The sequence below is a fragment of the Panthera pardus genome, unplaced genomic scaffold (genome assembly GCF_024362965.1).
Source record: "Panthera pardus isolate Hobbes unplaced genomic scaffold, ASM2436296v1 HiC_scaffold_6, whole genome shotgun sequence".
Classification (NCBI taxonomy): domain Eukaryota; kingdom Metazoa; phylum Chordata; class Mammalia; order Carnivora; family Felidae; genus Panthera; species Panthera pardus.
In genome coordinates this window covers 18,882,899-18,907,925 of record NW_026526991.1, presented here as the reverse complement: position 1 = coordinate 18,907,925, position 25,027 = coordinate 18,882,899, and the positions used below count along the sequence as shown (strand labels likewise).

Here is a 25,027-nt window from a genome sequence, read left to right as displayed (position 1 = left end):
TGACTTCTTTGTCTGGTATATCAGACCTTTTAAAATCTGACCCTCACACCTCATGCACCAGTCAGCCATTCCAAAATATTCCAGATACTTTCAGGACTCTGAGCCTTCACATATACTGTTCCCTCAGCATCTTCTACTCAGTTTGGGGGATCCAGTTCCAATGTCACCTCTCCTCACTGCCCTGCTGTACCTGGCAGAGTTGTTAGTGGTTTACTGTTTCCCAAACACTTGAACTGAACCTCTTTAATTGTACAAAGCCAGAAAGATGATTTACATGTGTGTGTGTGTGTGTGTATGTGTGTGTGTGTGCAAACACACACCTACATTCATATATTATACATAAACAATAGCTTCTGGAGGCCGATCCACATTTGCTCCAACAATAAAAATGACCATGATAATGATGGTGCTGATGATGTACAAGAAGACACCCTCCAGATGTCTGTAGTACAAGCAAACAAATGAAGACACATTGCTGGGGATCAGGGAGGGGAGTAGGGGCAGGGAGGGGTGGGCTGAAAGGATCTTATGGGAAGGACCACAGACACGGGGACTCACAGGGTGGTCTGCATCCAGTTCTGCTCCATAGCTGAGGATCTGGTTGGCAAATCTGTCGAGCTCTTGAATGGTTCTTGGGAACCAGGGCACTGAAACACAGAGAGGGCAACATCCTGAGTAGGGGATTGGCAGGACATGGCCGAAGGTCAGAAGCATGGGATCAGCCCCAATTAGACAAACCAGTGAGGGGGCAAGTGGGCTCCCCAAATTACTATAATTCAAAAGTTGACTCCCATTTTCCTTGGAAACTAATTTCTTAAAATTTCAGCCTTGTTCAAGTGTAACTGACAGATAAAATTATAAGATATTTAAAGTGTACATCGTTGTGATTTGACATAGGTATACATTGTGAAAGCGTTTCCCCCATCTAGTCAATTAACATATCCGTCAACTCACACATATTTACCTTTGGGGGTTAGTACAAATATTTAAGCTCTACTCTCTCAGCAAATTTCAGTTATATAATACAGTGTTATCAACCACAGTCACCACGTTTTACAGTAGGTCCTCAGACCTTATCTACCTTATAGCTGAAATAAACCCTTTTACCAACCTCTCCCTATTTTCCCCAGCCCCCAGCCCTTGGCAATCACTAATCTGTTGTCTGTTTCTATGAGTTTCGTGCCTTTTTTTTTTAAAGGTTCCATACGTAAGAGATACCATGCATTATTTGTGTTTCTCTGACTTATTTCACTTAGCACCTTGGAAAAATAATTTGAAAACATATTCTCAAGCATATTCTCTTTCCTGGAGATTTTCTCTGAATTTCCTCAAAATTTGCCTCCCTCCTACCTCTAATAGCAAAGGGGAGTGGTTTTTTATAGTTTTCTTTAGTGGCAGAATATTGCATGTAACCCCAGAATATAAATTAGATAAAACCAGAGCTGTTCTGTCTTAAGCAAGGGAGCCTATCTCATGACCCCATCTTCTTAACACATGCTTCCCTCACAAAGACTTCCAGGCATCCTGGCAGAATCTTTTGATGCCAAAGCCAATTTGAAAGTCACTGGTGAAACAGAATGGAGTCAGTCAGTCTAGGATCGGACAGCACTTCATAGTACCTAGAGAATCTGCAGGCTTGCTTTTGGAGCAGCCTAGTGGGGGAGTAGATCAGGCCTGGGCTTGTGGTCTACAGAGAAGACCCCCTGGGGGTGGAATTGCCCCGGGAATAAACAGAGACTAGGACATTTGGATTGTAAGGTCCATGAGGGTAGGAACCATAAGTGCACTGTAGTTCAACTGCATGGAGGAGAGGGAGGTCATGAGGGAGGGAGGGAGAGAGCAAGGAAGAAAAGAAAGAAGAAAGAAAGGGAAGGAGCGGTAGAGGCAGGAGGAAGGAAAGATGGAAGGAAGGATGAATGGAAGGAGGGAAAGGAGGAAGGAAGGAAGGAAGGAAGGAAGGAAGGAAGGAAGGAAGGAAAGGAAGGAAGGAAAGGAAGGAAGGAAAGGAGGAAGGAAGGAAGGAAGGAAGGAAGGAAGGAAGGAAGGAAGGAAGGAAAGGAGGAAGAAAGGAAGGAAGGAAGGAAGGAAGGAAGGAAGGAAGGAAGGAAGCCTAGTTGTGCTAACCTGTAAGGTAACTCACAACAGTAACTGTCATCCATGGAGCATCAAGTCTGATCTAGTTGCTATTTCTGAAGTATCTCCAAAATAAGGAAGGCACAGTGACCCCTATTGTACAGACTGCACAGCTCTGAAAGTCCAAATAACTAGTTGAAGACCACACAGGAAGTAAGAGACAGAAAAACAGAGCCAAAGAGGACATGGGAGGCAGGGAGAGCTGTGAAGTGAGGTCCAGCCATCCAATGCTTCCCCTGAAATGAGGTTTAGAGAAAAGATGCTGAACTTGTAGTCAGTAAGGTCTGGCTTGGAATCCAGGCTCCATCTACCTACTTTTCCTCTCTGTGCCTCAGTCCTAACTGTAAAAATGGCAATAATAACAACAGTAATAGGAAGAAGATGTTTCTTGAGGCCTAACCATGTGGCATCCACTATGCTTACTATTTTGGTTCAATATCTCTTTTAATCTGAGTATTACAGTGAGGAGTCAATAAGAATGTAGGCAAAGGGCTGGCCCAGTGTCTAGCCCATAAAAGGTAGCTTTCCATCTCTGGCACCTTCTTTCTGATTCTGGCCCAGCTCAGGTCAGGAGGGAAAGGGCATGCATGCCATCTAGTGGCCAGCCTGGGGAAATGCCAGCCATGATGTATACATAGAAGCATCAGGTAAGAATCTTCCACATTCCACCAAAACAAGACGCTTACTTCAACAGCATTCATAAAGATCCATTTAGAGAGCTGTTTCCATAGATAAGAGGTGCAAAGCTCTCTACTGCCTATGGTAGTGATAAAAACTAGCACTGTCACTCTAAATATTTAACCTGTGAGGCGGGTAGTCTCCCACGTTACCAATGAGGAAACTGAGGTACAGAGAGGTTAAGTGGCAAACCCAAATACCTAACTGCCAGGAAACAGAGGAGGTCAGGATTCAAACTCAGGCCTGGATGACTTGGTGCCTTCCGTCCTGACCATGAATCCATCCTGCCGCTTTGGGGAGTTACAGGGAGCACATTGTTAGCTGGCCTCCAGAGCCTGACTGCCTGATTGTCCTTTCAGTTTCCCAGCTGGGGGTTTCCATGCCCTTACAGCCCAGCCCACTGCTCAAGGGTGGCTCTCTGTGGTGATAGGCACAGGAACAGACACTGCAGGAATATTCCAGGAGCTAAGGCTTATACAGCACTTGCTTTGTGCCAGGCGCTGTCTTAGACACACTACATGTAGCACCTCACCCAATCCGCATAATAACCCCAAGAGGTAGGCGTTATTATTATCCCCATTTCACAGATGAGGACAAGGAGGAACAGAGAGGATAAGTCTCTGAGTCCCAGAGTCTCAGGGGATAAGACCTTCTGAGTCCCAACTGCCGGACTTTGGAGTCTGGGACGACATCACCAGGCGCGGCTCACCCAGCATGGCACCTGGCTTCCCACTTTGTCTCCTGAACTTTTCTCCAGGCTTTCCTTTCTCCTTGAGTCCACTGCTTCCCCCTGTACAATGGATCTCTGTTGTTGGCACTGAAAATGGGGTCTATCCCTTACTCAGGTTTGGAAGGACTTCAGAAAGGACACCTTATTGTAGGGCTCGGGATCCCCTCTGAGACCATTCCTGCTTCCCCAGAATGTTGCCGTCCCATCAACTCTCTCCCAAGGCATCTTTTCCCCATGTCATCATTATCTCTCTTGCTTGGGAGTCATCCGTAGCTCCAGCGGTCCCAGTTGCCCCAGAGACAGGACAAGCCAGCCCTGTCTTGCTCCCCCACTTTCTGACTCTGGTCACCCTTAACCTCGTCGAAGTAGATTCTACAAATATGTGTTCAGCACCGACTACTACCAGACACTAGACACTGAGGGAGTCTTCACTCCTGTGGTGCTTCCATTCTAGTGGGTATGGGTGACAAGAAAGAAATTATAAAGAAATTTAAATAGATACCAATGCCAGGAAGTTCCTGAACTCAGGAGATGGAGAGGAAGGGGGACACTACTTCCTATGTCATCCTGTGGCTCCAGACCCCAGAACGAGGGCCTTGGCAACTTGATGTCGTCTTCCCATTGCTCAAGGGGATCTGGGAGAGCTAGAGTCTGTCGTCAGTTCAGAGCTGGCTCCCCGTCTGACTTAGGGAGAGTCAGTCTAGCAATCGTCAGGGGCCTGGGCAACAAAGCCAGACAGCTTAGGCTGGAATGTTGTCACTCTACTTACTATCTGTGCCACTCAGAACAAATTATTAAATCTTTTTGTGCCTCGGTCTCCCTATCTGTAAAATGGAGATAATAATAGCACTATAAAGTACCACTTTATAGGAACGGTACAAGGTTGAATGAGTTAATATACGTGATTCACTGAGCACAGTACTGGCACATAGTAAATACTATTATTGTTCACCTGCAAGCTCCAGGAATTTTTTTAACACTCTGTCCTTAGTTCAGCGTAGCACAGAGAGCAGAGTTGAAAGTCTTCCAGCAGGACTAGAAAGTAGGCCACTTATTTTGTTGTGTAATTGTGCAAGTATTTTATCTCTCGGAGCCTTAGTTTTTATTCCACCATATCGGTTAGAAGCATCTTTCTATATTATTGCATTAAATACTACAGCCAATGTGATACAGTTAAGTGGTCCACAGCAAGTGCTTATCTGTATTAACCATTAGGGTGACAGAGATTTTAATGATGATGATAAAAAGGAAGAAAAAGGAGGAAGAAGAGCAGGAGGGGGAAGGGAAGGAGGGAGAGGAGGAGGAGGAAGAGGAAAGAAGGGAAACTGGAGTCAGAAGCCCATTGGCAATCAAGCTCCAGTATTAATAGGCTTTCTAATCTTGGGCCTCAGTTTCCCCTTCTGGAATCCTTGCTGGAATCCTCTTTGGGTTTGGGTTTTCAGCCCCACAGAATGCCGGTGAAGGGCTGAGGCTGGTGAGAGGGGACATGGAGACACGCTTCCAGGGACTTACTGGGTCAATCTTGCTTGCTTCTGGAAGCATAACCATGGTTCCCAAAATGCACTGCACCTCCCATTTCCCTTGCTCCTCTCACCAAGAGAACAAGGTTCTACTCCACAGAAGCCTTTTCCTACCTTGATTCAGAGCTGTGCGAGCCTGCAGGCTCCCCACTGAACGCCAGAGGGCAGCAGAATCAGTATATTTTTAGGTCTGGCTGATTTCTTCCCCAACCCCCCCCACCCCCTCCTCCAAAGGGAGAACACTTGTTGGACCACATGGCTCAGTTCAGACTTCTTGGTCGAAACGAAAAAATAATCAGAGAACCTGAGAAGGTGGCAAAACCTCAAAGGATTCAAGGTTTGGCCAAGAGAAGACAAAGGCAGAAGCCACCCACCAGGCCCCAAGCCCTTGTCACAGAGACCGTGAGGGACCCCCAGACAGCGCCATGAGCCTGTGGGGCGCTCACCCATGTCCAGGGGCCTCTGGTACCTTCTGGGCCTTGTCACCACCCAGAAGAGGCCCAGGACACAGCCAGGTTGGAGCAGCAGCAAAGCTCGGTTGGCTAATCATATCGGCTTCAGAGCCAAACTGCTTGGGTCCAAACCTGGCCTCTGCTACTGTGAAACCTCGGGACTTCCGGCAAAGTCCTCCAGTGTCCCACTGGTAAAAAGACTAGAGTAAATGTATGCACTTCAGAGTGTGTGAGGATTAAATGAGCTAATGCACGAATATTGCTCTGAACCGGGCTTGGCACACAGCAAGTGCTTTATAAGGATTTGGTTTTATTATAGTCATTGTAGGAGGCCAAGTGACAAGGAGCGATAAGTCCGGTACAGTCTCTCTCCAGGCAGCAGCCCAGCCCTACCTTTAAATCTGTTCCCCGTCCCCTCCCCAGGTCCCACGTGAGGTTAAAGCATCACCTCCCAGAGGCTGCTCAGTACAGCCAATGTGTCATCTGAGGTGGAAGGAAGACACAGGCCAGGCCTCACAACTAAGAGGAGTTCACCAGCCACCACCTTGGAGAGCAGGACAAGGTTTAAGGAAATGAGACCCAAGAGAGGCGAGTGCAAGCTGTTGGGAATGGCGGAAGCAAGGTTCTGACATGGCTCACTTCCTGGGGAAGAGGCCCACTCAGCAAGGCCGGAAGCAAGCAGTGTGGCAGAGGGACACCAGGTCCTAAAGGAGACTAAAGCGGACCCCAGACAAAACAGGACCAAGCCTTTACATTTTTATATGAAGCCTACAATTAAAAAAAAAAATTGTTTATTTACTTTTGAGACAGAGAAACAGAGCATGAAAGGGGGAGGGGCAGAGAGAGGGAGGGAGACACAGAATCCGAAACAGGCTCCAGGCTCCGAGCTGTCAGCACACCGCCTGACACAGGGCTCAAACCTAGGAACCGTGACATCATGACCTGAGCCGAAGTCAGACGCTTAACCGACTGAGTTACCCAGGCGCCCCTACACTTTTTCTTTTTACAGTCTATTGTGTTTATTTCTTGCACTGTTACATATATATTTACGTACGTAAGTCACATATATTTATGTATGTATCAGAGTTCAGAGCCATTACATGTCTATACGTCTAAGTGCCTCGACCTTGATGAAGCAGGTGTCCTGCAGGAGCAGGGGTCCCTTGTCTATAGCTGATGACACTCACCCGGCCCAGGAGTCAGAGAGGCTGTCAGGATCCAGGGAAGGCGGACTGGTTGCAAACCCAGCCGGAAAGCCTACATCGCATACCGTGCAAAGGGCGTGCACATCCTGGACTTGAAGCCAGCAGGTCTGTGTTCAAATTTCATCTCTCCCACCCATAAGCTCTGTGACTCTGAGCAAGTCACTTGGTTCCCAAGCCTCTGGCTTCTCATCTGTGAAATGGGCGAGGCAGCCAAACCCTGGCTGGCTTCTTCGGTTGAGGGGAGAAGCAACCGGCTCACCGTAGGTCGATCTGTCACCCTTACATGTGAATTCACAAGCAGAACCCAGAGACACCTGTCTGGTTAAGCAGGGTCGCACAGGCCGCTGGCGGGAGGGTCAAGAGTTCACACCTGCGCCCCTGTCCTCTACACCTGGGATCTTCCGATTTTCCCAGCCAAAAGTTACAGCTACATTTTTCCCTTTGAGGTTAATTTTTTAATGTTTATTTATCCTTGAGAGACAGCCCGTGAGCAGGGGAGGGGTGGAGAGAGGGAAACAGAGGATCCAAAGCAGGCTCTGTACTGACAGCAGTGAGCCCGATTCTTTGGGGCTCGAACTCACAAACCATGAGACCATAACCTGAGCCCGACGCTCAACCGACTGAGCCACCCAGGTGCCCCCGAAGTTAATTTTTTAAGAGCTGAGTCTGCACCAGATACTGTGCTAAGCGCTTCACTTCCATTGTCTGTTTTCATTCTCAAAACAATGCTAGGAGGTAGACATTATTTCCACCTTACTGATGAGCAAACTGAGGCTCACGGAGGGAAAGGGACTTTTTCGAGATGACGGAGCTCACTGGAAATGAGGACTCTGCAACTCCCGCTGTGCTGGGCAAGCTCAGAATAAGGTGGGGAGGGGGGCGGGTGCTGTGTCTTAGATTCCAGATCTTCCACCTGGAGAGGGAAAGGGGGCAACGAGCTAAAGCAGGAATCTAAAGCGCTTGAAGCAAATCCCTCGGACAGCCTCAGGTCCTCCCCATCTCCCATCCCAAACCTCCCTGGATTTGGGGATAGGAACTCTTTAACACCAAAGTTCTCAGCTCCTCAAAGACACCTTCACTTTTCCATTCTCTTCTTCAGGGTCGGCGGCGGGCCTCTCCCCCACCCCGGCCAGTGCTGGGAATAGAGACTGACCCCAGCGACCCACGCCTCCGTCTTGAAAAGTTAAATCAGATTAGCTCATTAATGACCTTTGCAAATATCTCCGTGGTGGGCTGGCCTCTGCGGGCCCCTCGCCTGCCTCACGGGCCGCTGGGCTTGGCGTTAATGAATGACTTGGGCAGGCTGGTGCAACAGAGGCCCTCTGTGAAGTCAGAGGCACTGGAGGGGGCGCAGATCATTAATAAATATTGATTTGGCTCCAGGGGAAGCAGCCTGCAGGAGAGCCGGCCCTGGACACCCACGTCGTGGTCTCGTTAAGTCGGGGTCAACTGCTCAGCCCGGACGCCAAGGGGTGGCTGGCTCAGGAGTACTCCTGAGCAACAGGCCCCCGCGGGCCTGGAGGGAGCCTGCTTCCTGGCCAACGGGTCAGAGGAGGCCTATTAAATTTATAGCAGTTCAAGGTGCAGGCTGAGTCCCACGAACCCCCTCCGTCCACCAGACGTTCACCAGCCCCAGGGTCCAGCCAGTGAGGCACCCAGCCTTGCCCCAGACTTCTGCCTCCAGCCAGCTCAGGGAGGGCAATAAATCCTCCTTTCCTGGGCCCAAAATAGAAGGGTGTTTTCACTCCCTCTTCCCAGGCTCCTGGATGTCTCCTCTGAGGCAATGGCCTCCAGCCTCACAGAGAAGCGTTGGTGTGCCGATCCCAACAGGGAGAAGGTAGAGTGCCAACACCCTGCAGGATGAAGGCTTTGGAGGGTTTTATTTTTTCTCTTTTAAGGTGCTTCGACTTTCTTTCCCGGTAAGAAATGCCCCGCAGAAAGGTCTTGGCAAGAACGGGTGAGCCAAATGCTGGCTGACGGTGCCGAGTTAGTTCCTGTGTCCTCCTGGGCAGAGCGGAGGCGCGGAGGGCTCAGGGTGCACCTGTATCGGTGACATGATGGCAAAGCTTCTGACCTCTGCGTCCCCACGTTAAAATGAGAATGAGAACCAGGCAAATAAAAGGACCCAGGCATGAAGCAAAGGGGCAAAAAGGGGTGAAAGGCTGTTCAAATAAATCAGTGATGGAATGAGTGAATGGATACGCGTGAAATCATGAATAAATAAAAGAACGGCCTGCAGAATCCTTTATTCCGATCTCCACCTTAAGCTGGAACTATCCTCGCAATATCCTCTCTAAGATTCCATGTATCTTATAAACATATCCACTGGCGAGTTGCCCACTATGTCCCCAGATACCGAGTCGTGTTTCCTGAGAGCCTTCCTTGCACACCTGCCACCTACCCCTGCGGTTATGGCCGACCTACCTTGAGACGAACAGACTACATCTAAAGCCTCTTCCACAGTATGTCTGTCTCCCTCCACGTGTCCCTCCCTGACCCTGCTCCCCCTTCTCCCCACCACGCCCCAAACTGGCTTCAGTGCACCTCTTAAGTGCTCCTGATGCAAACCACACTTTCCTAATCCTGCCCGCATCGTGCCACATAGGAACCACCTACTAGATTATAAGATACACGGGTCTCAGCACCGTGTGTATCCTTTTTCCCACCCTCCCCATCCTGTGACTGGCACCGAATGGGGGCTCAATGAATATGAATTGCGCAAATGAATGATCAACTGAATTAGGGCATAAATGTGAATGAAAGAGGAGAAGGTGGCAAAGCTGACCGTGATTTTTGAGAAAGAGTAGTAAAAGAATATGAAAGGAAACCCCAAGAGTCAGAATCTTAATAAGTAAGAGCCACATAATTTACAAAATGCTAAGGAAAGAGAGAATGCCAGGGGTAGCATGGTCAAGCACTACAAAAGTTTCAAAAGGAGTGAAAACAACAAAAAAAGAGGCTACTGGTTTGGGTAATGGGTGTTATTAGAATGGTAAGGAAGAAGAGAAGAAAAAAGAAGGAAGGGAGAAGAGAGGGAGGGAGGGAGGGAAGAAGGAGGGAAACTGTATGAGAAGCTGGCCTTCTGTCTCTTAGAACAGTGCCATTTCCAATATAACACACAGCCAAGTGGATTATGGTAAGCATCACAATCACGTTCATAGGAAGTGATACTTGGAAATGAGAGGTCATTCCCAGCGCCCCTCCTATCATCTCACACATGAAGTTGTCTCCCTGGCTGCCAGGTGAGGCTGGATCCAGCGAGGGGGTGGCTGCCACCAACTCTCTATATATTATTAGCCTGGCCAGTGTCCAGACCCACGGAGCTGGGGGTGTCAAATAGCCCGAGAGTAGGCTGGCGTTGTAGATCATAGAGCCCCTCCCTACCGAGGCTTAAGGATGTCTAAGCTCAGGGGCTATTCAACTCAAGCAAGTTCAACCCATAGCACACCATAACCTTCAGAGTATCTTGCATGATCTTCCCCATAAGTTCTAAAAAATGGCCAGGTCGGTCTCAGCTCTACTTCACCTATGAGAAAGAAGAGGTAATGAGGCCACCCAGCTGGCAGGGGGTCACACGGGAGTCAAATCTAGCAGGCGGTATACAGAATAGGAGTCCAAATCCTAATTTTTGCCTCTAAATTCATGGCTTTTTCTGAGTTGCTATCATGGTCCCTCAGTCCAACATGAATGGCCAATCAACACTGTTACAATCATTTCATATTCTCTTAGTACCTCCTCCAACCGAGGGAACACACCTGCCACCCAGAGGAAAGATATTTGACAGGGTAAACTTGAATGGCTGCCTGGAGTGTGGAGTCTTCATTGTTCCGAAAGATGCACTGCGTCTCATCTCCTAATATGGAAAATGACAATAATGTCATCTGCTTGCTCTAGCTGAGGTGGCCGTTGCAAAGCTTAACTGAAACAACCTAATAGGAAAGAATTTTGAAAACACTGGACTTGGCATGCAAATGAGGGATCCCACCTTAGAAAGAGAGCCTGCTTCTAAATTTCTGATCTTCATTAGCATTTCCCAGCCTGGCAAATGGACTGGGCTGTACAAAGAGCATTTGCCCTGGACCTTCCCTCACAGGTGAATGGAGCTGCCTCTAACCCACTGCAAAGGAGCCGCCCTATGCTGACAACCCCAAGAGCTTCTGCTTCAGCTCAGGGCTTGGTACACACCCCCTGCTTTGCTTACTCTCTTAGGAGTGTGTCGACTTGTATCAATGAGGCATTTTGCTGGAATAAAAGTCTCATCCCCAGCTGCCATGACTTATGACAACATCAATGCATCCTGCAAGCTTCCAGGTAGACTGAAAAAGGCTATCAATCCTGTGTGTTTTTACAAACATAAAGATCCTTGGTCCCATGCAGACCCAGGGCCACAAGCACCTATAGCCCTGAGATGTGCCCTTTGGGGCGAAGGGAAATGCACCAGAGATGATTTGGAAGGGGGAAGAGGACAGAGGGAAGGCAGAAGCACAGAACAGAAGAGCAAAGGAAGGGAGAAAGGAAAGGCTACCACGGGCAGTGGGAATGGGGAAACTTCCAGCCATCTGGACCCCCCACCAGCCCTAAACTGGCTTCTCTCTAAGGGTCCTTAACTCCTGGACCACGACCCCTTGGAAAATCACTCTTGAAAAATATGCATGCACACGTATGTGTACCGTCTTGCCCACAATCCCAGGGGCTTTTCAGACTCCTGCAAGGAGTCCCATCCTTCCTCCACCGTCGATCGGTCTGAGACCTCAGGCTTCTCAGGGGAGCACTACTGGAGCAGCAAGGGGGCCCGAAGACGGAGCTGGGAGCGGGGGCGGAGGGGCAGTGTCCGGGGTAGGACTGAGTAATAATGCTGCTCTTGTCTTCTCACAACATATGTTCCCTTAAATCATTGCTTCAGGCATTGATCCAAATAAAAAAGACAAAATCAGAAATGCCCCCAGGCCAGACAGATAGAAACAGGTAAACAGACAGACGAATAAATATATAAATAGCCCTTCCACTCCCCACAGAAAATACAGTTGTACCGGAAGTCTGGACTCCCTCTGCTTCCACACCAGGATTCCCATCGTTACCACAACTTGAACAAAATCCACCAGATGTCCATTTGCTCTTGGAAAATAACCCCAAACAGATACATTTCTAAGAAGGTGATAATCCTATACCTCCGTCTAGCCAAGACATTCTGTCCGTCTGCTTCTCCTGGCTGCAATCTGCCTCCATGTAGGAATTTTCCATCCCCCTCTAAATGTAATGTCATGCAGAAGACTCAAAGGGAAAGGTAAAAGGATTAGTAGATTGATCGATGGAAGATATTAATGCTCTTTCATGTTGGGTTGAAGAAGGATTTGAGGTCATCAGGAGAGAGGGTAGCAAGAGAATAGATCTCAAGTATTCAAAAGACTCTCTGGATTAAAATCCTATTAAAGTCACATCAGCTCCTCCAGGAGGCATTTTAGAAGGTTGGAGTCTCTTTAACATGTCACCATAATTAACCTTCCCTTAAGCTGTTTTGGGTGGGGAACTTTGGCAATTAAGAAACTGGAAACTTTCATTCTCTATCATCCACATGGCCTTTTGAATGGCTTAAAAACTAGAGTGAAAAGTGATTTAGCCTAATTGATTCGAGGGGTTCAGATCTCCCACTTCAACCTGCTGTCAGACTCGCTCCTGAGATCTTAGCCCCTCAAAAGAAAGGGCATTTTGTCAAGTGACAGAATCAAAGATTCAGATCTACCACGACAGCTTTCTCCCTCTAATCATTCTCCCACTGAGTTCCATGGCAAGAACGACTCTGCAAAGGGATGGGTTGTTTTCCCTAAAAAAAATCTTTCTGGGCCCAGACTGCAATTCTCAAAACCGAGAAACCCAAGAGCCGCCCCTCCCTGCAGGGGTGAGGCTGTGCTGTTCGAGCAGGACCAGCACCCTTAGCAGCCCTTCCGTTATGTGGACGTTGGGGTCAGGAAACTGTGTCAGGTAGGGACAGCCAGTATGGGATGGGATGACCGACCACATGAATAAATAAAATGAAACGTGTTGTTGTCAAGGGTTAGTCCCTCCAGGATTGTCTTCACAGGTCAGATGTCAACCCGGTTTCAAAGGTCAGCACCCTGCCAGATTCCATCACCTTGTCCTCGTTACAGAACCTGTCCCTGGACTGTATTCACCTGGGTGTCTTGTCGCCCTGGTCAGCCTGTGAGCACCTTAAGAACGGGTAGTGTTGGGCCTCTCTCCCCGCAGCTCGGATCACCAGGCCTGGCGCAGAGAAGCGCGCGACACATGCTTACCCACAGCGGCACAGAATTCACTCTGTGCCTTAAGGCGAGTCATGGCCTCCGTTTTTTCCAGTGAAAAATGAAGACGTCTGTTGGGCCGCACGACCTTTGAGGTCATTTGCCAGGTCTCAGATTCTCTGGAAAAGTTGCTGTGTACAGGCTGGCTTTTCACGGCTCCTGCGCTGGGGCCATTATTTATAGTAACAGTGATGATAACGGTTAAGAATAGAGAACAGGTACTAAGCCCTTAAACATGCTCTGCATCGTTCTCGATGCTCCACCGGTGGTGTTTCATTAACCCTACGAGGCAGACACTCTTGTTACTCCCATTGGATGCAGCGGGAGATTGTGAAGGTCAGTCATCTGCCCAAAGTCACCCCTGGTTCAGGGGTCTGGGCTCCTAACTAGTGTTGCACGTCCCCGTTAAGAACCTCCTTTCTGAGCCTCCAGTTCAGGCTACCAGCCCTACAGCTGATCTACATACATTTTCCCTGGCTCCCCAAGGGGCTGCCTGCCTGCTTGTCAATTGCTTTGATTTCTTACCCCAGGGCTCCAGCCGGCCCAGCCTCCACCTGCTCCAAGCCAGGCAGTTAGCCCCAGGATCCGGCAGGCCCTTTGTCCTGAGGGCCTGCAGCTCCTGTCGGGAGCAGGTGGCCGGAAAAGCAAGAGAAGGCGGTCATCAGCGAAGCAGCTCGGGAGGTGGAAGAGAAGGAGGGCAGAAAGGGTTGAACTGAGGAGGAATTCCAAGTGGCCGCCCCTCGGTGACCTGAGCCCATGTGCGCGGCCGTCTGGGCTCCGCAGGGGCAGAATCTGGGAATAAACTTCCTTGTCCTGGTGATAGCCACAGAAGGATGGGGGCAGGAAAACAAGAGAGGTCTCCTAGGAAGGCCCTGGGGGTATGTTTTAGAAAATGTTTCAAAGGCCTCTGCGAAGAGGTGGGTCTCATTTGAAAGCATCTCTGCCCATTCAAATTGTTATTTAAAATAACGTTTGAAATCCTCCTGACCTAAATTCTTCAGTGTTGGCAAAAAACAAAAACAAAACAAAACAAAACAAAAACAAATGCAAAACTCTTGATTTTACGGTAGGAAAAAGCGTTTTGATTATTTAAGAGAAAAAATAGTTCATCTCGGCAATCGCACTCCTAAGTATTTACCCAGATGAGTTTTTGACTCACGTCCACACAAACCCTGCACGCGAATGTTTATAATAGCTTTACTCGTGATCACCAAAATTTAGAACATAAAAAAATTGCAGCAAGAGGAAGAAAACTATTAATATAAGAAATCTCTATCTTGAGAAAGTGAAGAAAGAACTAACATTTACTCAATGTCTAAAATATCCAGGGGTTCCTCCAGGTCCCTAACGTACACCTTCCAGATTAATCCCCCACAATGGTCTACCAGAGTGGATGGTATTTTTGCCACTGTTTCTTGAAGAGAGCGTCAAACTGCTGGTGTTGCAAAATCCCTCTGTTTGTTACCTGTGTCTTTCTTCTTGTCCCGGGAAAGTTCATGGACGGTGGCACCGATGTCATGCCTCAAGATCTTGATGATGTTTGCCAGGACAGGCATGCTACGTTGATCCAGATAGGTAAAAAATTCATACTCATCTTTCTTCAAGCGCGAAGGTCTGGATTCAATGTGGGTCAGGTTTATATCATTCTCCTAAAAGAGAGAAGTAGGAGGGCTGAGGGGCAGTCAGTGGAATTAACACAGACAAAACCTGCAAAACAGAGCAAAACACACAACATGATACAACGCAGAGAGAGGAGGAACAGGACTTTTGTTACACACGTTGGAGTAGAAGCAAGTCCTTCAAGTAGCAAAAGTTGTTTACTTTTCTTCGGCAAAACCAAGTAACAAAAGGTCGGGGAAACAGTGCAAATGACAGAATTTAATCACATGGAAATCTGCTAAAAGCCTAGTGTTGCAAACCTAAGATTTTGGTTTGGTTCAAATGACTAGGGCAGCGTTGCCAAAAATGTTTACATAAGGAAACCTCCTTTCCCAAATAAAATCCCGTAGAATCTCAATAATAATATCTCATTAAATTAACAATACAGAAGCAACATTGCCTGGTTTTAAATAGGGTCCAGGGGAGTCAGGCTTATTGGGTTTAAATCCCTTGTAGTTCGGGAAGTGTATCTTTCTCCTTGATTGTTAGTAGCATAGGGTTGAAGAGAAAATATGGATAATTACAATGATGATACCTTTTCATTTTGAATTTTTAAAAAAATTGTTTAATGTTTATTTATTTTTGAGAAAGAGAGAGAGACAGAGTGCGAGCAGGGAAAGGGCAGACAGAGAGGGAGACACAGAATGTGAAGCAGGCTCCAGGCTCTGAGCTGTCAGCACAGAGCCTGATGCAGCACTTGAACCCACGAATCACAAGATCATGACCTGAGCCAAAGTCAGAAGCTTAACTGACCAAGCCACCCAGGTGACCCAATAACATTCCCATTTTGAGTATTACTTCACAGTTTAGAATTATGTTCTATGACCTTCCCAACAAGCCTTTGAGTAGGTTAAGGGGGATGTAATATGTGAAATCAGAGATGATGGTGCTTTGCCGAAAGCGGCTGGAGAGAGAGGACCATTTTTTTCCAACCTGGGAGTCATGGTGTTCTGACTACACTGCCTTTCCTGCCAGATACGGTGAGAATTCTGCAAGTGCTAGCTTTTATCATTATTACTACTAGTGTGGCAAGCACAAGAAATGAAACCCTCTGGAAATAGCAAGCACAGCAATAAGTAACCCCATACAGGTACTCTTCCTGAACTTTCTTCCTCATAATCCCCGAAGGCACATGATGGAGCCATTGTTTATGGGCACCAGCTGCAGAAAATATACCCCTAACAGTGATGGCCAGGTAGCCCAATTTGAGGGCCCCAACTAAAGAGAGAGAGAGAGTGCTTAGAGGAGGGAAGGTCAGAGAGATAGCGGTCGCTCTGAAGCTTTCTAGACAAACAGAGGTGACTTCCTAAACAAAGCAAAGAGCAACGTCATCCTCTTGGCTCAGAAAGAAAGAAAAGGGATAAGTTTCATCTAGTATTTGCCTAAGTTGAAAGTTTAAAAGAAGAGATAACCAATTCCTGCCTTGTGTAGACCAGAGAATACATCAAAGCCAAGAACTGAGAGTGGACACACCTCTGGCATGCTTATTTACAAGAGTACAGCAGGGGTGGGAGGGGTAGGAAGGGGTGGGAGGTGGAAAAGGGGCTGGGAGGGCTGGCAGACAGACTATAGGCTGTTAATGTTCAACACCCACACTCCACCCTCAGCAAAAGCACTTCCAGAGAGAAGTCTCTCACTTTCGCAATAGCCATGACTCAGTTTTTATAATTCTGGAGATCTAACATATGGGGGAAATTTTCACCAAAATCCATAAGCTAACTAAACTCCTGCTATGGGAGAATGATTAGGTGAATTGCAGTGGAATCACTCCGTGGAGATTATGCAACCATTGAAAAGCAAGTAACAATCACAAGTCAATCAGCATGGTACACCATTAACACATTAACAAAACAAAGGATAAAACCATGCAATCATCTCAATAGACATAGAAAAAGCATATGACAATATACAATATCCATTTATCATAAGAACTCTCAACAAAGTAGGGTACAGAAGGAACATAACTCCACATAATAAAGCCCATATATGGCCAACATCTTACTCAACAGTGAAAAATTGAAAGCTTCTCCTGTAAGATCTGGAACAAAACAAAACATGGAAGTCCTAGCCAAGCAATTAGGCAAGAAAAATAAATAAAAGGCATCTAAATTGGAAATGAAGAAGTAAAACTATCACCATTTTCAGATGACATAATGCAACATGAAGAAAACTCTAAAGATTCCACCCAGAAACAACTGGAACAAATAAATATATTCAGTAAAATTATGGAATATAAAATTAACATTCAGAAATCAGTTGAGTTTCCATATGCTAATAATGAGCTGTCAGGAAGAGAAATTAAGAAAACAATCCCATTTACAATTGCATCAAGCAGAATAAAATACTTAGGAATAAATTTAACCAAGGATGTGAAAGACCTGTACTCTGAAAACTATAAGACATTGATAAAAGAAACTGATCAAAGAAATGGAGAGCTATACTGTATTCATGAATTGGAAGAATTAATATTGTTAAAATGTCCACACTACCCAAAGCAATCAACAGGTTAAATAAATGAAATCCCCATCAAAATACCAGTGTCATTCTTCACAGAACTAGAACAACAAATCCTAAAATTTGTATGGACCCACAAAACACCCTAAGTAGCCAGGGCAATTGAGAAAGAAGAACAAAACTGGAACTATTATATTTCTTGATTTTAAACTACACTACAAAGCTGTAGCAATCAAAACAGTATGGTACTGGTACAAAAATAGACACACAGATCACTGAAATAGAACAGAGAGCCCAGAAACAAACCCATGGATATATAGTAATTCATCTATGACAATGGAGAAAGAATATGGAGGAAGACAATGGGGGAAAGGACAATCTCTTCCATAAATGGTTCTGGGAAAAACTGGACAGTCACATGCAAAAGAATGAAACTGGGCCACTATCTTACACCATACACAAAAATAAATTCAAAATAGATTAAAGACTTGAATGTAGGATCTGAAAGCATAAATCTCCTAGAAGAAAACATAGACAGTAAGCTCTTTGACCTTGGTCTTAGCAATATTTTTTGGACCAGCCTCCTCAAGGCAAGTTCAACAAAAGCTAAAATAAACAAATGGGACTGTGTCAAACTGGAAAGCTTTTGCATAGCAAAGGAAACCAAACAAAAAAGCAACTGAATAGGAGGAGATATTTGCAAATCGTATATCCAATAAGGGATTAATATCCAAAATATATAAAGAACTTACACAACTTAATGTCAAAAAGCAAACACCCTAATTAAAAAATGAGCAGAGGACTTGAAAGGACCTGTTTCCAAAGAAGACATACAGTTGGCCAACAGGTACATGAAAAGATGCTGAACAGCATTAATCCTCAAGGGAATGCAAATCAAAACCACCATGAAGTATCACCTCACACCAGTCAGATTGGCTATTATCAAAAAGATAAGAAGTAAGTGTTGGCAAGGATGTGGAGAAAAGAGAACCCTTGTATAGCATTGGTGGGAATGAAAACTGGTACAACCACTATGGAAAACAGTATGGAGGTTCCTCAAAAAATTAAAAATAGAACTACCACACAGTCTAGCAATTCCACCTCTAGGTATTTATCTGGGAAAAAAAACATCAATTTGAAAAGATATATGCACACATATGTTCATTGTAGTGTTATTTACAAGAGCCAAGATATGCCAACAACCTGTGTCCATCAATGGGTGAATGGCTAAAGAAGATAGGGTGTGTGTGCATGTGTGTATATGTATATGTATATGTGTGTGTGTGTAGGAATATATATAGGAATGTTACTCAGTCATAAAAAAATAAAGAAAAAATCTGGCCATTTGCAATAACATGGATGGACCTAGAAGGTCTGATTCTTGATTTCAGCTCAGGTCATGATCCCAGGGTCATGGGATTAAGCCCAGCACAGAGCCTGTTGGCATATTCTCTCTCTCTCTCTCTCTCTCTCTCTCTCTCTCTCTCTCTTTCCCTCTTCCTCTCCCTCCCTCTCTCTCCCTCTCCCTTTCTCCCTCTCTCTCCCTCCCTCTCCCTCTCCCCTCTCTCTTCCTCTCTCTCCCTCCCACTCCCTCACCCTCCCTCTCCCTCTCTCCTTCTTGCTATCTCTCTCCATCTCTCTCCCTCCCCCTCTCCCTCTCCCTCTCTCTCTCCCTCTCCCTCTCTCTCTCTCTCTCTCTCTCTCTCCCTCTGCCCCTCTCCCCCCACTTGCACTCCTTTGGTCTTCCTCTAAAAAAATTAAAAAATAATTTAAAAATAATATTATGCACATAATGAAAAGAAAAATATATCTTTTAAAATGTGAGTGAAGTTTTTGGCTAAGAACACTCAGCCAAATTCTCTAAACCATTTCTCTCCCTTTTGAATCAATTTGTTAATAATTAACTCTCAAGTTTGGCATGCAATTTCCTTATTGGAGTTTTTCCAGCTTATCAGTGTGGATCCTTAGATACCATTAATTTTGGTTGCTAAGAGAGGCTTTAGAAACGAACCTCTAAACCTGATTATGATCATAATTACCATTTAGTAAATGAATTTTTATTTTTAAACAAGGGGTCTGTGTAGGTTTACAAATCGACCCATCTAACATCACCACATCTTTGGGTGAGGGACAAAGAACCCTGCCTGTTACTCCACATGAACATCTGGATAGAGGCAAGAAAGGTTTAGAGTTAAATATTTCGAAGACAATTTCATAATTTGTCCAATAGCTAATTTATGCATAAAAGACAGCCGTGTAACACCTTAATTAATCAGGTCTCTTGAGCAGAGATTGAGGACTCAGAGAAAAGTAAATAGAAATGAAGAGCCTATTTCAATCGGGATTGGCCAGAAATCCCTTTCTGTTCCCGCCCTTGAGGAAAACCTTTCTAAAGGGGGTTTGGTCAACTGGTGAATAAAATTACAGATACAGAATTCACAATGGTGCAAAATGGATCTATCCTTCTGGATCTTTTCAGGCTTAGGGCCCATCCTTTGCATCTTAATTTCATTCCTCAAGAAAAGGAGAATATGGTATAATGAAGAGAGTGTGGGCTTTGGAGCCAATCTTAGCTCAAGGTCTGGTTCAGCCGCTCACCACCTTTGAATACATTAGTTGGTCATTCTAAACTTCTGTTTGCTTGTGTTTAAAGTAAAACTAATCATATTACATGGCATCTCTGTAACAAAAAAGGGAAATTCACCTCATATGATTTTGGCTTTGCTGCTGGAGACCCACTAAGGACTTACCATACTCTCCCTCTCTCAATTTGGTATAGATAAACACACTTTCCTGGGAGGCAAAACACATTATGTTTTATGAGTTATTTTACCCTTTAATATTTGCTTTACCTTAAATTTTTCTCAGGTCCTTTCCTGAGAGCATGTTTCAAAAAGGAGAAGGAAAAGCTGAGGGTATTTTCAGATGGTACTAGGTTGGAAAAGGAAGATCTTTTGGACTAACTCCGTGCTGTTGCCTTAGAATAAACTTAAATGAAGTTATGTTCTGGCCTATTCAGAGATTTCTGGGGGCAACATCAAAGATGTTCACAAAGAATGCCCCCAAATCATTGGTCTCAAGTAAACAGACAGTAGCTTTCGAGAACTTATTTAATGAAGCACCTTCCATGTGCCGAACGCTGTTCCAGGTACTGGGATACAACAGTGAACAGAGAGGGAAAAATCCCTGCCTTTCTGGAGCTTATATTCTCAAAGCAGGAGACAAACAATAACTATGAAAAATAAGTAGAATTTACAGTCTTCAGATGGAATGGAGAAAAACAGAGCCAGAAAGAGGGATCGGATATCCCGGGGGTGCCATGAAGGTGCTATTTGAAACGGTGTGGTCAGGAAGTTCTCAAAAAATAAACAAGTGACATTTAAGCACAGACCTGAAGTCAATGAGAGAGCAAGCCATGAGGGAACAGCAAGTGCAAGGGTCCTGGGGCAAGACAGTGTACAACATGACTGAGGAACCCCAAGCAGGCTGGCATGACTGGAGCAGAATGAGCAAGAGGTCGGGCAACAGGACTGAGGCAGAGCAGTAACCGAGCGTGACCTATCGGCCATTACCTGAACTGAGCTTTTCACGCAGAGTGATATTAAGAAGCTATGGAAGGTAATCAGGCAGAGAAGATACGGTCTTTGACTCACGTTTCAAAAGGGGCCGCTCTGGCAGCTGTTTTAAGAATAGACCATATGAGGCAAAGGCAGAAGCAGTCTGGAGGCCGCTACACTATTTGGGGTAAGAAACGACAGTTAAAAGATTAGAGAAGAGGTCTCATGGAGACGCGGGCGAGGCTGCTTATATATTTTACTGATCTCCTCTTGTGAGGGGGCCAGGAACGGCCTTGGTTGACCAAGAATCTAGAAATTAAACCCACTGGGGTGAACAGGAAACCAAAAACATTCAGGAAAGTACGGGCAGCACAGTTAAATCCTGGAGCGAGCTCCAGATTGTTCCCCACTCTGCTCTGGAAGAGCGTTCTCGGATGGGTTCAAGCAGGATTCACAGCCTGGAGGCCATCTTTTGGGACACACTCTTGCCTCCTCTGGAAGTGTCTCTGTTGTGATCTCTGGACCTTTTCTTCCTCAGCCTTCCCCCTTTGTCGGATTATTTCTTCTCCACCCTCCCCTCCACTTATTGGGGTTGCATCCAACTCAGGGAAGACCCCAGCCTGGGGATAACTGGGGAAGCAGCTCAATCCAGGCTCTTTTCGAGGCTTTGGAGAAAAGAGCCTTTTTTGTCTGTGTGTTCCTCTTTGTACCCCTTTTCTTGCCACCAGAGTCATAAGATCTAAAAGCCCCTGTGTCCTGTTTCAGTCCAAGCTACTGAAGAGCAATCCAAACTCACGTGCCATCAGGGGGTCATGGCACGCTTCAAATTTTCACTTCATAATAAACTTCATAATAAAAGTTCAAAACGTAAGCTCTGTGTTGCTAATTCTCCAAAACGTCCAACTCTAAACTATTAACAGCTAAAAATAGCACTGAGTTTCAATTAGAGGCTCTTCTAGTCAATACAGTCATCTGGCTGCACAAAAAGTTTAGTGTGGCACCATTCCTGGGGTAAACAACGATCATGACCTAAATATCCCACCAACAGGAGAGGTAACGTATAGTCACCCAGTGAACATACAGAGGAGGAAATGAATGAGCCAGGACATCACGGACAAACCTCAAAAACAGTGCTCGCCTCTCTGTCATCGGGAAAGAAAACTGCAAAAAGAGAGCTGTAATATGATTCCAATTTTATGAAGAGTCAAAGTCTGCAAAACTATGCCGTAGATCATTAATGGGTGGCTCTACACAGCAAAGCATAAAAAGATAAGTGGGAGGAACATCGAATTCAGATTAACAGCTACACGTGAAGAGGAAGTTCATGGGGAAGGGTCCCCAGGGGCTTCAGTCATTTATGCCATGTTTCATTTCTACACATTCAGAGAAACTTCTCTAGTAACGAACTATAGAAGTGATCCCTTTGCAAGGTTTCATTTCTTAAGCAAGGAGTTACATGGGTGTTCTTTTTTTTTTTTTTTTTTAATTTTTATTTATTTTTGAGACAGAGACAGAGCATGAACGGGGGGAGGGTCAGAGAGAGAGGGAGACACAGAATCCAAGCAGGCTCCAGGCTCTGAGCTGTCAGCACAGAGCCCGATGCGGGGCTCGAACTCACAAACTGTGAGATCATGACCTGAGCCGAAGTCAGACGCTTAACCAACTGAGCCACCCAGGCGCCCCCATGGGTGTTCTTTACATCATTATCTGTACTAGGGGTTTTAAAGAAAATTCTGAAAGTCATCCTGGCTGTAAGAACTTTTTTTCTTCTGGTGAAACTCAAAGCTCCTCTTATTTTGATGAAAGAAACAGTGTTCCAGGAAACGCTGTACTGCTCACGACTGCTCCGGACCTAAGCCCAGAGGGGTTAAGGCAACCCTTGTGGGTCATTCTAGATCCTGCCCCGCTCACCAGGCCCCAGGGGTCACAGGCGCGACCTTAAAGTCCAAACTTTAGAGTAGTAAACATTGAATATCTGCTTAGATGTCCCCTCTGCAACCCAGCCTCTGTCCCCAGGAACGCTGAGGTGGCGAGATAGAAAGGATTTCAGGATTCTGTGACCTGACCACTTGTTTGTTCACTCACGTCAAGCCATTTGTTTCTTTGTTCTAGAATGAACTTCCCCTTTCCTCTCCCCCGGTCACCGCTTTCAAGCTGAAGCTTGAGCATTCCATCTGCAAGAAGCCTTCCCTGGCTGACTCTGTTTCACAGAGCCCTGAGCTTCTCTAATTACTGTAGAGTCAGAGAATGACTATCTGATTCACCCCAGGCTCTCCAGCACCCATATAGGGTCTGACAATGGTAGATACTCAAAAAATATTAATTGAACACGTAAATGAGGGGGGATGAGCTCACTGAGTATCCGATGGGGAAAAGACATGGGTCAGCTGGGCAGAGGCAGAGCATAGGACGGGAACGTGACAAACACTGACTGGCCCTTTCCATTTGTTTCCAAAAGTCCAGGCTACTGTGAATACAGAGGGTGAACTCTGAGGCACTTTTGGCTCTAAGCGTCTAGCCTTGGGCAGCTTGCTTAGTCAGAACCTCTGTGTCTCCATCAACTAAATGATGCTAATTGAGCATACCCATGAACTTCAGCACTCTGTATACCCATGCATTTGCTTGTTCTTTTCCCTAGAGGATCTCAGGTAAGGTGATTAGTGGAATGCTGACTGGTGGAGGGAGACCTCTTTGCAACTTCCCCAGGGAGCTGGCATCTAATTTTATAGCCCATTACTAAGCCACTTGCAGCAAAGACTCTCAGGAGACTATTTTTCTAAGAAGGCACAGACATGAGCCAGCAGAGGCTAAAAATATAGAGAGCTACAGAAAATGCTTAAATAAATGCATAAAGAATTGAAAGTTAGAACAACTGGGGACAGGGGATGCTGGACCCCAATTACTAAAACATCTGCTTCCCTGTCTCACCACCCAGACAACATACGTAAACACAGTTCTTCTGTATCTTTATGATAAATACCAAACTGATTGTGTTACATTCTGATGTAGTCCCTGGCTGAGGTTTACAAGGACGCACGTCCACTGCCCGGTAACATCTTAATGGAATGGTGACTTTGGTGCTAAGCACCTGAGGAAAAGAACAGGCTCTTGGGCAAGGAATGAAGCCTGGCGATGCAGGGACAAATCTGCGCTCACTCTGCAGATCTCATTTCTTGTTTGAGGGGCTGGGATGTCCGTGTGTGCTCCTGGTAGCTCGGGGGTTAAGAAAGTTTTCACCATATGGAGTCAGGCCAGGGTGGGGGCGGGTAAGATGGGCTAGGCTCCCATGACTGTTAGTCTTTCATTTATTACTCTGAGCACGTATTAAGGTTTAGTTAAAAGTCCCCGATGTATCTCTGCTACAAGGCGTCAAAGGATGGTCCCGCTCATTAAACATGGACGGAACTGCAGTGAAGGATTCACAGGGTACAGGTGATTCTCCCATACGGAATGTTCTCCTTCTACTGCCAGTCTTGGGGGAGCTGGAGAGATTTGTATCCTTTGTCTCTATTAAGGGAAAGTAGGTTTGTTTGCACCATAATGTCTGCTTTGATTCTGCCCTGCCTTTTGCTGCCTGTTTTCATAGTAGTAATGCTCGAAATTAGTGCCTTCTAGCACTCTTCTACCACAGAGATATTGCCTTTACTTGATTTAAAATATGCTTCTTGTAATTGCGACACCTTGCCCTTTTACGTCTGAAGTAATGGAAAGTAAGCAGGGTTTTTCTTCCATAATGGTCCTTCGAATATTTGGGAAGAAAAAAAGAGATTTCATTGCCCCATCTTCCCTCTTCAAGGCAAACAATTCTAATCCTTTAACTCCTTTTCATATTGCTAAGAATTTAAGAGTTCCTGAAGTTCTAGGCACTCTAAAAATGTGGTGCATAGAATGACAGGTAATAGAGCTCTTACCCTGTGTCTGACACTGTGACAAATATTTTACATGTGTTAATCCCTGTCTCACAGCAACCCTCTAATACAGGCTTAGTATTTCCTTTATTTGAAAAATAAGGAAACAGGATATACAGAAGGGGCACCTAGGTGGCTCAGTCGGTTACATGTGCAACTCTTGATTTCGGCTCAGGTCATGATCTCTCAGTTGGTCAGATGAAGCCCTACGTCAGGCTGTGCACTGTCAGCATGGAGCCTGATTGGGATCCTCTCTCCCTCTCTCTCTCTCTCTGTCCTTCCCTCTCTCTCTCAAAATAAATAAAGAAACTTAAAACAAACAGCTTGTGTTTAAAAATAGATAAATAAAAATAAGGAAACAAAGCTACCAAGGGATAAATAACTTTTTCAAGGCCATCCAGCTCACAGGTGGTGCAACAGGGTGTTGAACTCAGT

The 25,027-nt window shown here is 45.8% G+C and overlaps 1 protein-coding gene across 2 annotated transcripts in view; it reads right to left on the bottom strand.

Moving 5' to 3' along the window:
- Positions 1 to 25,027, bottom strand: part of PAH (phenylalanine hydroxylase) — a 102,796-nt gene that overhangs the window by 35,288 nt on the left and 42,481 nt on the right. For both annotated transcript variants that reach the window (XM_019446614.2, XM_019446615.2), the window contains 2 exons: positions 14,480 to 14,663; positions 559 to 647 (listed from right to left, as the gene is read on the bottom strand). In XM_019446614.2, coding sequence (XP_019302159.1) covers positions 559 to 647; positions 14,480 to 14,663 — 273 coding nt within the window. The remainder of the gene's footprint in view (positions 1 to 558; positions 648 to 14,479; positions 14,664 to 25,027) is intronic.